This window comes from Oryzias latipes, chromosome 13 (assembly GCF_002234675.1).
Source record: "Oryzias latipes chromosome 13, ASM223467v1".
In the NCBI taxonomy this organism is placed as follows: domain Eukaryota; kingdom Metazoa; phylum Chordata; class Actinopteri; order Beloniformes; family Adrianichthyidae; genus Oryzias; species Oryzias latipes.
In genome coordinates, this window is record NC_019871.2 from 22,898,235 (window position 1) to 22,913,724 (window position 15,490).

The 15,490-nt window shown below is 38.5% G+C and overlaps 1 protein-coding gene across 2 annotated transcripts in view; it reads left to right on the forward strand.

Moving 5' to 3' along the window:
* The first annotated feature begins 7,190 nt into the window (after positions 1-7,190).
* Positions 7,191-15,490, forward strand: part of sphkap (SPHK1 interactor, AKAP domain containing) — a 36,731-nt gene continuing 28,431 nt past the window's right edge. The window contains exons 1-3 of one of the 2 annotated variants that reach the window (XM_020708402.2): positions 7,191-8,448; positions 9,974-10,076; positions 12,268-12,378. In XM_020708402.2, the coding sequence (XP_020564061.1) occupies positions 8,414-8,448; positions 9,974-10,076; positions 12,268-12,378 (249 nt within the window). In that variant the 5' untranslated portion in view covers positions 7,191-8,413. The remainder of the gene's footprint in view (positions 8,449-9,973; positions 10,077-12,267; positions 12,379-15,490) is intronic. The other variant, XM_020708403.2, reaches the window with a different exon arrangement.

Sequence of the window (15,490 nt, forward strand, 5' to 3'; positions counted from 1 at the left end):
GGTCAAATTTCACACCTGAGTGGAAAAAAAGAACAGCACTGAAGGGCGGCAATTTAAATTTAGTGATTGTGTCTTTAACCCTTTTGCTATCTTAGATGACCCCACCCTTAGATTGACGTATTGTCCATACCATGACAAAGGTGGATAAAGGTGGAAAGATTTCATGTAATCCATGGACACCAGTGAAGATCACAAATCATTGAAGAAAAAAGGTTCAGCGCACTGTCTAGTGGGTCTAGATGACCCAACTCCCAATGTTAAAGTGCCTAGGATAGCACAGGGGTTAAAAGAAAGGTCTAAAAATGCATTATGTTTTTCTACAAACACCTTAAAGATATAATAGAATTTAAAAAGTAACTTTAATAATTTTCAAATATGAAGCATTTCTCCAGGCTCACCCATTTAATATTTAACATTTTTTTTTATTTTGTAATTTCACACTGGAAGAAGTTACTCATTTCTTTAATGCTCTTTCTGTTTTATCAGCTCGAGGCCAAAATTCGTTTTAGCAAACCCTTTCAAATGTTTGGACGTCGTGTTTATTTTGAAACATTTCACATGAAAGGGAAAATATTCGCTTTAATTGTGAAGTTCATTGTGTCAAAGATGCGTGAGACACTGTTATGTTAAAATATAGAGAGACAAGTTCTACTTTTCTTTATTAGCACGAATAATGGCTCTGACATCTAATTTATTTGAAACATTTTTAAAGATAAATTTAAAAAATTACAGAAATTTGCATTTACTTGGAGATGCAACAGAGGATTTGGACTTTAGTTTGATGTTTCAGGGATGTTTTGGTCATGTTTTGAGTTGTCCCCCTGTTAGTGACACCAGGTTCATGTTCAAAACCCTCTCAGCTGTTTTTATTTCTGTTAATTACCCTCAGTATGTTAAACTCCTCTACCTCTTTTTGATGCAAATTCTCATTAAAGAACTTCGAAATGTATCTTAATTTGGCATCTACTTTGGGATTTTTAGCATTTTTTTTTTCATAGCTGGAATGAATTCAGGTGTCGAGGGCTGAAGTGTCTGGTTTTGAGCTTTTCATTGTCAGGCCGTCTGCTGAGTCACCGTTTTGTATCTCATTGTGTTTGGTCACATTTAAGTTTAGTTATTAAATTAAGTTTCTGCTGCCAAACCTTGTGTACTATTAGGGACCACAGCACCGGTTCCTGTCCATATTTTGTTCTGAAAAAGTATTAATTTGGATCAATCATCTAAGCTAAACCCACAGGTTTGACAAAATATTACAAAAACTTTTGATGATTTGCAAAGATGTAGCGTTAAGTGACATATGTTCTTGAATGCGCCAAACACAGGTTCTTGGGTGTGTGTTTAGCCCATGGTGTTCACACTGGACAAGCATGGAGGGGCTTCATCTTACTAGCGTATGTTCACCAGCTGGATGGCTCAGTTGGCTGCATGTAGGACTGGCACATGGAAATTCCCAGGAGCTACGATGAGCTTCATCCAGTGTGGATCCTTTGGCAAGACCCTTCATGCCACTGCCTAACTATGTAGCCACAAGGGGCCCAAGTCTGAGTCTTCCTGTGCCAGTCCCCAGGTGTAAGACAGAGAGAAAGAAAGAAAGTGCTACTTTCTGTCACACACCTAGTGTGTGACAGGTGCCAAACCACCTGTGTGGATCCATGTGGCAACCCTGAGGGGTTGTGCCAAAAGGTGAACAGCTACAACTAACACATGTTTACCACCTATGGTTAGAAGAGGCTTAGTGCAAAAAGTTCAACCGGAACAAATCTTGTGAATCTTGCTCCAGGCTTTTTCTTTCACAGCTCCATTCCGATATATGTCATAATATTCCAGCCAAGCACGAACCACAATTATTAATTTCTCCTCCATGATCAATTTTCAAATGGTAGGTACTTCCGTGACTTAAAGGGGACGTCATCCATACATCACGACCAAATCCGATTCACTGATTTGTCAGCTTTGCTAATCATTATTACTCAGTGCTAATGCTCAATGCTGTTGTGCATCCCGCAGTTGGTTACCTAAACAGTTTCCATATAAAACAAGTTGTCCTGTGTAATTCATCACCATTTTTAATCTATGTTCATTTGAACTTCAGACTTTTTTTTAAACTATTAAAAAAAACTATAACATATCCAGACCAAACACAATTATTCTTTCATTTCTGGTGAAAATTACAACTTTAAGTTGTTTTATTTTATACCTTTTAACCTTTTTTTGCCTCATCTGTTTTCCATGTTTCAACTTTTTCATCGTCTAAGTTGCATTATGTCCAACAATTTTACCAGTCATGAGTGATCATGTCATCCGCCCCTGACCACGCTTGACTGCAGCAAAGATGCTGTAAAATCTCTCTGGATTTTCACACTAAAACCCCTGCAGATGTTCTAAATGCAGCCCAGCATCTGCTGTCCCGTCAGCCATAAAGGGCACATGTTGCTTTTATTCTCACTGAACTGGACTTGTTCCCCAAAGTCTCCTTTTCCACTCATTCTTGGCAGAGGGTCTTCTGGATTAATCTACCTCTCCATCTTATTAGCAACTCTCAATCTCCTGATGTGTTTTTTATTTTTTACAAAAGTAATTCCTTTTTTCTTAATTTTATGGCAGGTTTTTATAGTAACAAATGCAGCATTTTGAAGTGCATTTTTTTCCTTTTATTTTATTTCCAGAATTCTCAATCCCATTTAACCCAATCATTAAACCCCCACCTGTCTAAAAATATCTCCTCACATCACAGCTGCTCACATCCATCATCACATTTTCTGCTCTCACCTCACTTCCCACTTCTCACGTGATGGATCTTTGTTTCGTAGTAGAATAAAAATACCCCCGCTGTGACGGCTGTGACGGGGAGAGAGCCTCTACCTCAGCTGATTCTGCCATCATTTGCCCCCCCCCCCCCCCCCCCCCCCCCCCCCCCCCGTCAGATGCCTGCTTTCTGCTGATGTGTCTTTGCTTTTATCTCCACTTCAGTTGTTTTTAATGTTTTTGCCTCAAAGAAATGTGTAGGGGATTAGCTTCCCTCCTCCTGAAAACCTTTTGGTTTAAGAAAAAAAAAAGAAGAAGGAAAAAGATAAGAAGAAGAAAACAAAAGAGTAAAAAGAAAAAGGTGGAGGTGTTTTAAAAGCCACTTCCTAGAGGAGATGAAGCATCCACACGAGGGGATCTGATTTCTTCTGGTGTTTGTTTTGAGCCTGATGTGGAACAGTTTCATTTTTTTCTCCATTAACTGTGACTCCTTGTTTGTCATTGCTCTACTGACTCTTTCAAATGCACAAAGACCGACGACTCACTGTTGCTATGCAACTTCTTAACTGTATTTCAAAGCTGTTTTGAACTTTGGCTCTTCTTTTCTGACACGATTCAAAGCGTAATTCTTGAAGCCATCAGCACGCTGAATGCTGAGTTTGAATTCTGAGGATGCAGTTGGCTGTCTGTTTGAAAATAAATAATAGGAACCAGTCTCTGCTGTGTTTAAATGCTTGTATCTTTTATGGTTCTGACATCTGTAGGTCTGAGCTTCATCGCATCCTCCTCTGTATCCACTTTACCAACCTGAAACCACAGGAGCCTCACTTATGCAATATAACAGTTGTTTTTGAAAGGTAAATGTATTTTTCTAGGTACATTTTAATACCTGAATGTTTATATTTTGAATTACGAAGGATGGTAGCTCTATACGGGCACTCAGGAACTTTATTTGTTATTGAGGCTTCTAGAAAAAGGAAGCTTAGATTGGCCAAATTTTACTTGATAACCTCACCAAAGACTTGGCTAAAAGTCAAGTATTTTTATTTTTTTTTCACTTTATAGTGTACATCAGGGTGGGCAAACTACGGCCCGCGGGCTGGATTCCGCCCGCCTCCATGTTTGGTCCGGCCCTTTGACCAATACCAGAGAACCGTGTTTTTTCTTTTTATCTGGTCACACGATCAAGACCTGCATAGAACGTGACATTTCATTCCCCCCCTGCAGTCTGTGCTCCAACCTGCAATTGTTATTTTAAAATTCAATAAAGTTAGAGGGGCTAAAGGTGGACCTGACCTTATTGTCATCGTTTTGGAAACAAAAAAATTGATTTATTTTTAAAGAATAAGTGCTAGATTTTATAAGGATTTATTATGATGCACCAACTTGAACTAAAAGATCATATTCTCATTTTGTTAAAAAAAATTCTGAAGTGAAAAATGTCCATTTATTACACTTTTATGTAAATCAAAATGAACCACAATTAGCTTCATTAGAACTCAACAAATACAAAAACTCTTTCTTTAGAACTAGCAAAAAAGTACTTATAACTTTAATTAAAAGTAATTCTATCAAACAGCTTTTTTTATCTTTTGTATTTTCTTTTGGAATGATTATGTGAAACTCCTTGTTTTTAGAGTTTTACATTTTTATTGTAAGATTTCTTGTTAACTTGCTGCATTAACAGATCATTTTACTTTTTTTTAGTGGTTTTCATTTTAAGATTAGTGTTTTTTTTCCCCCGTCTTTAAACTTAGTGTAATGGCCATGCTTAGGCACAAAGTTTAATAGCTTACTAATTGAAACATCCATGTTATAAAGAGCATTTTATAATGGGAGGCCACTTAATGAAGCCTTAATGCCAATATTACCAGAATAATCTCACGATTAAATGTATTTCAGACGCAAAAAGAAAAGCATTTTTTATTCTTATTCCATCAGAGAAATGGGGGGGGGGGGGGGGGTTATTTTTGGGTCTAGTTTTATTTAATGAAACAGTTAATAATGCTGCGTTATTTTTAAACCACAAAGTTTTTAAAGTTGAACCTACAAACACAGAAAATACGAACACGTTTCCTGAAAAAGTGTCAACACTGAGTATTAAGTGTTTGATCCTGTTCCCAGATCTATATTTAGATGGGGAGCACAACAGAGAGAATTGTAGTGAAATTCTATGTGGGTCAGTGTTTAATGTTCCAAGCTCTTCCATGTTTTGTTGTCTCGAACTGTAAAACCCTCTTGAACTTTTTTGGCAGTCTATTATTTCTCAAATCTCTAAAATAAATGTGACTCTTCACTTTTTTCCCCCTTTTCAGTGAATGCTGATCTATAAATACACAAATGTGAATCCACCCACGGATCAGCCTGTCAGCAAATCACCCTCACTGTGTCTGCTCCACTCCAACATTTCTAGCTTTGTAAAAAAGAAAAGTTTATAGTCTAAATGTGTAAAAGTTTTTTTTACCTGATCAACTTTTTCCAGCAAGCTGAATTTAAATGGTATTTAAAATCATCTGATGTGTAGCCAGAATGAGAGTCCTAAGATATTTAGACTACGGTTAGAAAATGTGACTTGTGGGGAAACTGACCAAAATTATTGAAGTGATTTTTAAACTTAGTATTTCATAAAAGCAAGCCCTAAGTTGTCTTGCTGCATGTTGTTGTTCACTCGCCTGTTTCCCATTAGAGAATGAATAATTTAGCTCATCACTGATTAATCTGTGAGCACCTTGACGAATTCTATTTTTATATTGAGTGTGCTTTTATCACCTCCAGTCTCACTTTACATGTAAGAAATTGGAGGTTGTGGGAAACCCAGAGGCAAAAGATGCACTCAGGGTCCTGATTTCTTTAATAACTCCTTATGCATAATCAGACTAAACTGTGACAAACCTGGACTAAGACAGACGAAAGGTAAGAAAACAGAAGACCTGACGTGGAAAAACTGGGGGGAAAAAAGGGATAAATTACTGAATAGGAGGTTTTACAGTGATGGAGGGAAATCATCAAAAATGGATCAAAACCTATGACAAACCCTCTAGATATGAACTGGACTGGGTAACCCCTCCCCCATGGCGCTCCAAATGAGAAGTACCCGCTGGTCCCAAGAAGCCAAAAATCCCACAGACTTCTATAGAGAAATAAACAGCTATTACTCAGTCATTCTGTTTGTCAGAATTACCATTCTTGCTCTGCTACATGCTGTTTTTACATTTTCTTGAAAATGTTTAAAATATTTGTTTCTGTCCTGCGAGTTTTCAAGTTATATACTGATTAATCAGATGCCTCAATAAAAGTAGACGGTGCCTGCTGGCCCCCATGTCCAACGTTCCAAACGTTTGATTGACAGTTTGGGTGAAGCCTGCTTTCAAGTGGTAGGGGTGTGGACAACAAGTTCACTTCTAATTGGCCAGAGTGGTTGCCATAGAATGTTAGGCCGACGTTGGACCAATCACCGCCTACTGAAATAATCTGAGTCCAACATGGCGACTTCTGTATCGTAAAGAAATGGCGACCGGATTAACTTCATTTTGTTGTAACCGGAAGTATATTTTCTGAGGGCGACGTCACACTCACTCAGTACAGTTCTAAGATACAGACGATGGACAATCTACAAAAAGGAACAAAGACACAATTCTCTACATTGCACAGCAAAAACACAAGACCCCTAGTAATAAGTCAAAAATTCTTAGAATTTGAAAAAATGTCTTTAAAAAAAGCAAATAAAGCTGCCAATGAATACAAAAAATTTTCTAACCAAGAATTCCTATAAGAAATAAATTCTAGACTCTTTTCTAATCGAAAAATTTTCTTGATAAGATTATTTTTCTTGCAAGACAGAAAACCAATTTTTCTCGAAAGAAACATTATTTTTACTTTTAGATTCAGTTTTTACGGTGTGCAAATCTTTTTGTCCCTTCCAATTCATCACATCAGTTCGCGTGACTTTTTCCTGTTCTAAATCTAAGGCTCTGTGCTGACAGTTCGTGTTGTTTCTGGTCAGTCTCAGTTGTATTGTTTTTATTTATTTATATATTCGCTTTGATAGCTAAAACAGTTTAGTTTTTCTGTTGAATTTTAAGAATGTCACATTTGAAAAGTGTCATCCTGAAAAACTGTATGTAAAAAGATCCATATATTTTGATAATTCAATAATTGCTAACCTATCTGAGACCATCAGTATCTTTTTTGTGTCTAAAATAAATACATTTTGGACTACTTAAAGGAATAAAAAAGTTCAAACGATGCATTCATTAACTCTTCAAAATCTGAAAAGATATAACAAAGAAGTTTCATTGAGACAATGTTGCACCATGATCAGCATAAAAAAAACTTTTATTTTGATAGAATAACCACTTGAAAGAAGAAAAATGTCATCCAGAGGGAGACACGCTGCACACTGGCTGATAACAGATTGAAAAAAATCTATTTTTCATTTCATTGCAGTAATGATCTTTTCAGCCAAAGTGAAGCCCTGCACTTTAGCCACAACGGGGAGCCACAGAGGGCAGCTCCGAGCCTCATCAGGACTCCGGCTTTCGTCAACGTCCACTACTTTCCTTATTCTCTGCACTCACTTTTCTCTCTTTACTATTTTCAGAGCAAAATAGGGGTCATGACCTCTTCAGCTATGATATTTAGTTACTTCCATTATGGTCTGAGGGGAAAAAACTAACCTGCACTCAGATCCAGAGAATATAGATTGTTCATAAGAACCTTTCATTGATACACTGAGACAATGGCTATATCAGCTGGCAACTGGACCCCAGAGTAGGAGAAGGAGTAGGAGGGCCTGCACAGTGACAGTTTGAGTAGTGGTCGAAACCTCAGCTGGGTCCCTTTTGTACCAGAACGAAACAAAGAAATTGAAAGTCCCACCGGTTCTGCAGTTGCTATTGTTTTGAAATAATTGAAGTGTCAAGCAGTTCTGCGCAGAAGAAAGAATTAGGGTTGGCAGTGACAAACCTACAAAGAACTGTATCCTGGGAGTTCATGAAGAAGTTGACCTTTTCGCCATTTTGGTGGCTGTTGCCTGCAGCTTTTTGGACCATTCATCACTGTTCTAATCTTCAGAAATCCCCACGTGCATCAAACAGCAAACAAGTTCTGACAAACAATCTAGCACGATATATACAAATCTCCAAAGGCAGATGGAAGAAAAACTAAAAACTTGGCATTAAAAATAAAACCTTCACTTGAAAAAAAAACACCTTACCAAACCAAAATGACTCCATCCGTGTGTCCTTGGAGACACATGACACATGAATCAGGACAGACTGATCATGTGCAAAAGGCTCGTGGTTCAGATGTCCTGTCATAACATGTCTGTGCATGCGTAAGCGTGCGCGCTGCCCATGTCTGCGCCCTCGCCTGCGTCTTGCAGCTCATTTGGTTTGATCGAGGCTGCGCTCTTGCAGAAGAGAGAGGCGCAGGACAGGCGGCGGACTCTCTGCCGCTCGCTGACACACTCCATCGCGGTGCTCTCGCAGTCACGCTGCCCCGGTCGGGGATTTCTTCCGTCCTCAAAGAGGCATGCGCATCTGGATCAGAGTTTCCCGGGGACAGTTACGCATCGCAGCGCTGCGAAATCCTCTCCGCGTCCTCCCGCCCTCACAGAGGAATATAACACAACAGCCTAAAGACAGTTGGGGTATATATTTTGGAGAGAATGGCGGGCGCAAAGCGCCTTTTGAAAACGCCGAGGTAAGAAACAGCCGCTTTAATGCGCGCAGAGATTACGCGGACGCGCGCTCACAACCGAAAACATTCCGTCTCTGCAGTCTTTTGAGAGTCAGACTTCATCGTGTTGTTGTGGGAAAACTTAAATGTTTAAACTGCATACCTTCACGGGCTGCGTTTAATACAGAATCTGCTTTTGGACGTATCCCATCTGAACGCAAGAATGCGAAATGTCAGCCCTCCAGAAACAGATCCCTTTGGGGTTCAGTTTGAGTTTACTGTTTGGAGAAGCTCCGCATGTGGGTCTGCTATGATGACACATTTTCCAACAGAGACGTACCAGGAGTTAATTGTGTCGTCATGTCAAGTTGAGTACCTGGAGCACGAGAGCGCACTCGCCTGTCAGTCATCACTGTGTCGTGATGGAGGGGCTCATTGGCGTAAAGATTGAAAATAAATAAATAAGCCGAGCGTGACTAATATAGCTCTTCCTTCTTCTGCAAAAACAAGAATAGGGATTTGCAAAATGAACGAGCATGCATATTCTTTGCAAAAGTAAATTCCTTTATATCTGCATGTTATTATGGCACAGTTTCTGCAAGCATCCGGGATATTACACAGAGTCTTGCTTCTATGTATCTGTATCTTTACTATAAATATTACTATTGTATTTCCCTTGCAAATGCAGGAGTCTATTTAAGAAAAATCCCTTTAATTTCTCTTCAGAAAACATTTCCTGTGCTCGATTCATGTGGAGCAAACTCACAGTAAAGAGTTGGCCCCATTTCTGTCTGACATGTTGGTTAACTGCAAACAGATACAGTTTACTTGCAGGCTTTTAAAGTGGAAGGCTTCCTTTTTTCTTTGAAATGTGCAGATTATATGAAAACAGCTGCTCCTCTTTAAATATGCATGCACAGCCTCTTCATTTTCCAAATTGATCCTCATTAATGCCACAGCAGATAAGCTTCGGTTTGGCTTATCGCAGTGAAAGCATGCACAGAGGATAACTGTGTGTTTCCGAGTTTTTTTAAGTTTGCTCTTTTTGTTTTGTTGGGTTTGAAGCAGGGAGACATTTACGCTCTGTTTTTGAGGAGGTTTGGCAGGAAAGACTCAACCTTTGTGACACAATCTCATGTTGACACCTTAGTTTTTCTACAATGTCAGAACATATAGCTCTTCACCTTGATGAACTTTATAAGTTTGCTCTTGCCAGTCATGTGGAGAAGACTCACAAGCAAGGTCACGTCTGTTATGGAATGAAAAGTCTTGAAATTTTAGGAAAAACAACACAATTGTTCTCAATAAATGATGAGATATTTCTCATTTCATGACAAAAATCCATTGATGGAAAAATATTTTTACAATAACTGTTTGTTTTTATCTGTAGGAGTCTGGCCTCTGTAGTATGAGTAAATGTGACATCAGACGGGCCGCTTCGGTCAGAGCATGGATAACTACCGATTCCCAGATTATAAAATGTGGAGCGCTCGGCGTTTGACGAGAACTTGCTTTGACAAAGTCGATTCTGTGCCCTTTTGCCTTGCAGTAACTTCCAGTCGTCTGCCATGTTTGAAGCTGCAGAGTCTGCAGAGGTGGAGGGACGCAGCACCGACAGCACCCTGGCCTCATCCATCAGCGCCTGTAAGAAGGTAAAGGTAGAGCGGAGCTCCACTTATTTGGGTTTTAACAAGTCTGCACTGACGTCCCCGTGTGTTAGTCCATCAGTCTGTGCTGCCGGCACCTGCCCACCACTCCTTTCTGACTCCTGTAGGAATTATTTGTCTTTCCCCTGACTTCTGCTTGTGTCTCCAGCAGAGCAGGAGATATTAATTTCCTCTCCCCTGGTTCTGGTGACACCTAGGGGTTGTGTAATAAGAGGAACACTCACGCCCTCAGGTCATCCCAGTAGATTTATCATTACCCCCCACAACAGAGACAGGAGGGGAGATGGTGCAGATCATTGGGCTGAGGGGGCTAGATTGAATTTCTCTCTTTTTTTTAAAAAAGGTGTGTGGGTCTAACTGTGAGTGCGCGGGCGAACTGGCAGGTGTGTTCCTAATTAGCCCTCCGTTCATGATCGTTGTCTACCTGAGCGTCCTGTTGAGACGAAAAAGGAAAGTCTTTCTTGTAATTAGAGCTCTGGTGGCACAGAGTGCTGCGAGCACTCCTCCATGTTGTCACTCCCAGTGAGATCAGCTGAGCCTACGTCACCTTTACCTGGCCAAAGGCCCGCACAGATGGTCTTTTCCAGAAGGGGCTGGCTCAGGGGGGCCAAGGCATGTCCCTAAAAATAATCCTAATAGCATGCACATTAGTGTCAAAGTGAAAGTTATTTGTGTGGAGCTTTTTCCCCATAATGCTTCTGCAAACTGTGAAAAGTCGTTTAAACCTCAAAGACATCAGTTCTTTTTACGGATGTAACGATTTATTTTCCCCATGATTTGGTTCAATTCTCGATTTTTGGGTCATAGCTTTGTTTTGATAACTGATTTGTGTATTATAACAACAAAAAATGAAAAATTCAGAAAAATACTATTTTTTTAATTTACCATTAAGCAAAGGAAAACCTTGAAGTTAGCTCATACTAGGCCTGGTGTAACGCAATAAAACAATATTAAATTTATCAAGCACGAACACATGTTTCACACTTTCAACAAAAACAAACGATTTACTTGATTTAGTGATGTAACACAGTGATCCTCAACCCAGGGCCACAGACTGGTACCTGTCAGTGGGACAGTGGGCCGCAGAGAAACATTTTTGGCATTTTAAATATAACCTGATTCTAAAGGATTTTTTACTTTGGAAAACTATTGGTTCTCTCCATCACATCTAACTCATTCTTGATGAATGTCAAGTCGCTCCAAAGTGGCTGCTGCTACCATTAAATTGAAACCCCCAAGCTCACAAAAAAAAGAAGAAAAAGAAGAAGTCAGAAAACAGAAGAAAAGCCTTTAACTTCAAAATGAAAGAAATCTGCATTTAACAGACAATAATCCGGAGTCTTTACTCCAAATATGGATTTACTGTGACAATTATTCCCTCAAACCATAATATTAATGCATAATTTTCAGTAAACGATTGTTTAATGTTAGGATGCTTCTAATAAAGTTGCTCAAATGGTGATCATATTTAATCAGCTTTTTCTGTATTTATCTGTCGCACCTTAAAAGAAGAAATATTTTAGCTTCCACTTTGACAGTCATGGGTTAGGGGAAAATCTGGATCACATTTTAATGCTTCCTACATGAAATCTAGTGTACTAATAAAGTTTAAAGCACCAGCAGATATTTTAAGATGATTAAGATAAATGTATCTTTAATAGTTAAAGGAAATATATTAAAGAAAACTAGATGTCCACTTCAGCCTCGTACAGCCCGTTCGCAAAGTATCACCTGACATTAAACCAATGGCCTAAAAAGGTTGGGAACCGCTGGTGTAACAGACAGTTACGGAGACTTGTGGCATCCCTAATTCTCTTATAAGAATATGAAACTTTTTTACCCATTTCTGTTTTTCAGATGAAATTGTTCTGTCAAGTGTATCTTATTTACATCTTCCATAAAAAGGAACAAAAATGTATTAAATGTTTTTTTCTTCCCCATTTTACTCCAATAACCGGAGCACACGTTGAGCTTAATCTGACAGATTGCTAATCCTGCACTTAGAACACTTACCGTGTCATACGGGTCCTGGTGAAAGGTCGGTCAGTCTCATCACATTAAAATGGAATTTCAGGAACTGGCTGATGAAAGTGAAAAAACAAATCAGCGTGTGTTCGTTTGGTTCGATTATGCTTCATTGACTTTGTCTGAGCTTGTTTGGGTTTGTGTGCTGCAGGTTCTGTGCAGCAACAGCGTGCTGGACTCGCCCGAGTACTGGCTGAGGAACGAGAAAGCCCTGTGCAGACTTGGCCTGCTGGATAACGATGTGGAGGGCAGCTGCACCATGGTGAGGAGAATACTGGAAATGATGAAGCACCCTTTTAGCAACAAACCAAGTCCTTTCTTGTGGCATTTAAGCAGTGGGAGGTTTGCAAGTACTCAGTGTAAACATTTTACTGATTTATACAGTCAAAAACTTTCCACTGTGCACTTCTGCTTGTTATTTTTGCTGATGATTGGGTCTTCCTTGTAATTTCCATCCTTCTATGTGAGGTGCTGACAAGCCAAATGGCCAAACCAATTGGAGCAATGATTCTACTGACAATTACATAAAAAATATATTTCATTGCTTTTTCTATTAAATTGTCTGAAATTGAACTCATAAACTTAATTACTTTCTATCCCACGTCTACATTTGTGTCATTTTTCATTGGAGTACTGATTGAAGGAGTTTGTTGCACATATATCTGCAGGATCCTGCATTGAAACACTAGCAATGCAGCAAAGAGCTGTTCTGTTGAACCACAAGGAAGAGCAATCATTGACCATTTGATGATTTAAAAAAAGTAATGAAATTAGGAATTATCAAGGATGATGCTCTTCTGAGAATCTGTTGGAAAATAATCTAAAATTGATTTGCATGGTAGTTCTACATGTTTTCTTTATTTCATCTATAAGTTTAGTTTATTTGCATATTAGTAAAAGTTGCTATTTTATGGTTTTTAAACTGCAGATTGTCTGAAAATACTCCTTATTCTGCACCAGAAGATCAATGTGATCAATGCTACAAAATGTTAGAAAATGTAGAACGTTAAGCCAAACAAGAACAGCACTGCCTCTTTTTTATTCAACCATTTCACAAAAAATTTCTGTTGAGTTAAAGGCTTTAGTGTAAAACCTGAAAACTGTCATTAAAATGACATTTTGGAGAGAAGTCTCAGTCTGAAGGCTTTTCTAATGGTTCCTAATGGACTCCTCTCAGGCTCCGTTTGCCATCTGCTTGGTGCATGCTGGGTAAAAAGTAATATTAAGCCCATAAAATAAAATAAAATAATGTCAGTGATTGGATGCAACATAAACTCTCTGACATTGTGATCTTTTTTTTATTCTGTTTTAACGATTCTGAAAAAAGAAAAAAACTGAAAGCATTCATATTTATCTTTTAAAACACTTTTTATGGGAACTTCCTCAGCGAAAAACATCACTTAAATCTATTCTGATTACTTCTTGAGATGCAGAATTAAAAACAATCAAGATCCATTACAATCACTGAGTAAATCAAACTACACTGAAGGTGTTTAAAAATCACATAAACTATTGGAAAGAAATGATTATTTAGTAGTGAAACGATGTTTACAGAATACTTATTTCTTTGCAGTGACAATTCAAGCCTGCATTTCAGCTTTTTAGAGGTCAAATTTACCTTTTTCTTCTTCAGCTGAAAAAAAGTTCTGATTCAGTTTGGCTTAATATGAAACATCAACAAGCAGCAGTTTGGTTTTGAGAACAGAGAATTATTAGAATCTGTCATTAATGAGAGATTGAAATATACAGACAATCTCAAAACCTCCCAAAATTAAATATTTTATTGGAATTAGTTTATTTGAAACATTAAAACAAAACACTACCAAAGACAACAAACAAAAGATAGATATATTTACATAGATATGTCAAAGTTTGGATAAATAATCACGACTTGATTGGAAAAATAAAGAAATAATAGTAAAGAAAGATACTTTTCAATATACATTTATACATACCGTACTTACAGTGAGGCAAAAAAATGTTTAGTCAGCCACCAATTGTGCAAGTTCTCCCACTGAAAAAGATGAGAGAGGTGTGTGATTTTCATCGTAGGAAAACCTCAACTGAGACAAAATGAGGGGGAAAAAATCCAGAAAATCAAATTGTCTGATTTTTAAAGAATTTGTTTGTAAATTATGGTGGAAAATAAGTATTTGGTCACCTACAAATAAGCTAGATTTCTGGCTCACAGACCTGCAACTTCTTCTAGAAGAGAATCATCTGTCCTCCACTCATTACCTGTATTAATGTCACCAGTTTGAACTGGTCATCTATATAAACGTCACCTGTCCACAACCTCAAACAGTCATACTCTAAAATCCACTATTGCCAAGACCAAAGAGCTGTCTAAGGACACCAGAAACCAAATAGTTGACCTGCACCCGGCTGTGAGGACTGAATCTTCAATAGGTAAGCAGCTTGGTGTGAAGAAATCCACTGTGGGAGCAATTATTAGGAAACAGAAGACACACAAGACCACTGATAATCTCCTTCCACATGGGGCTTCCTGCAAGATCTCACCCTGTGGGGTCAAAATGATCACAAACATGGTGAGCAAAAATCCCAGAACCATGTGAATGAACTGCAGAGAACTGGGACACAAATAACTACCATAAGTAACACACTACGCTGCCAGGGACTCAAATCCTGCACTGCCAGACGTGTCCCCCTGCTAAAGCCAGTACATGTGCAGGCCCATCTAAAGTTTGCCAGAGAGCATCTGGATCACCCAGAAAAGTATTGGGAGAATGTCCTGTGGTCAGATGAAACCAAAATAGAACTTTTTGGTAAGAAGTCTACTCGTCATGAATTTTGACTATGAAAATTGGATTTGAAAGGGGAATGGAAGAAGTTAAGCTTATAGTAGCAAAGGGACCAGGACGACCGATCCGTGTAAAGGAAAGAACGAATGGGGCCAAATATTGTCAGATTTTCAATGAAAACCTTCCATCAGGGCATCAAGGGCACTGAAGATGAAACGTAGCTGGAACTTTCAGCATGACAACAATCCCAAACACACTGCCCGGGTAACAAAAGAGTGGCTTATTAAGAAGCATTTTAAAGTACTGGAGTGACCTAGCTAGTCTCCACATCTCAAACCCATAGAAAAACATCCCTGCTCTAGAGGAGATCTATATGGAGGAAAACCTTGTGAAGACTTACAGAAAACATTTGACTGCTGACATTGCTAAAAAAGGGTATATAACAAAGTATTGAGTTGAACTTTTATTATTGACCAAATGCTTATTTTCCACCATAATTTACAAATACATTCTTTAAAAATCAGACAATACAATGTGATTTTTCTGGATCCTTGTTTTCTCATTTTGTCTCTCATAGTTGAGGTACACCTAAAAATTACAGACCTCTCTCAT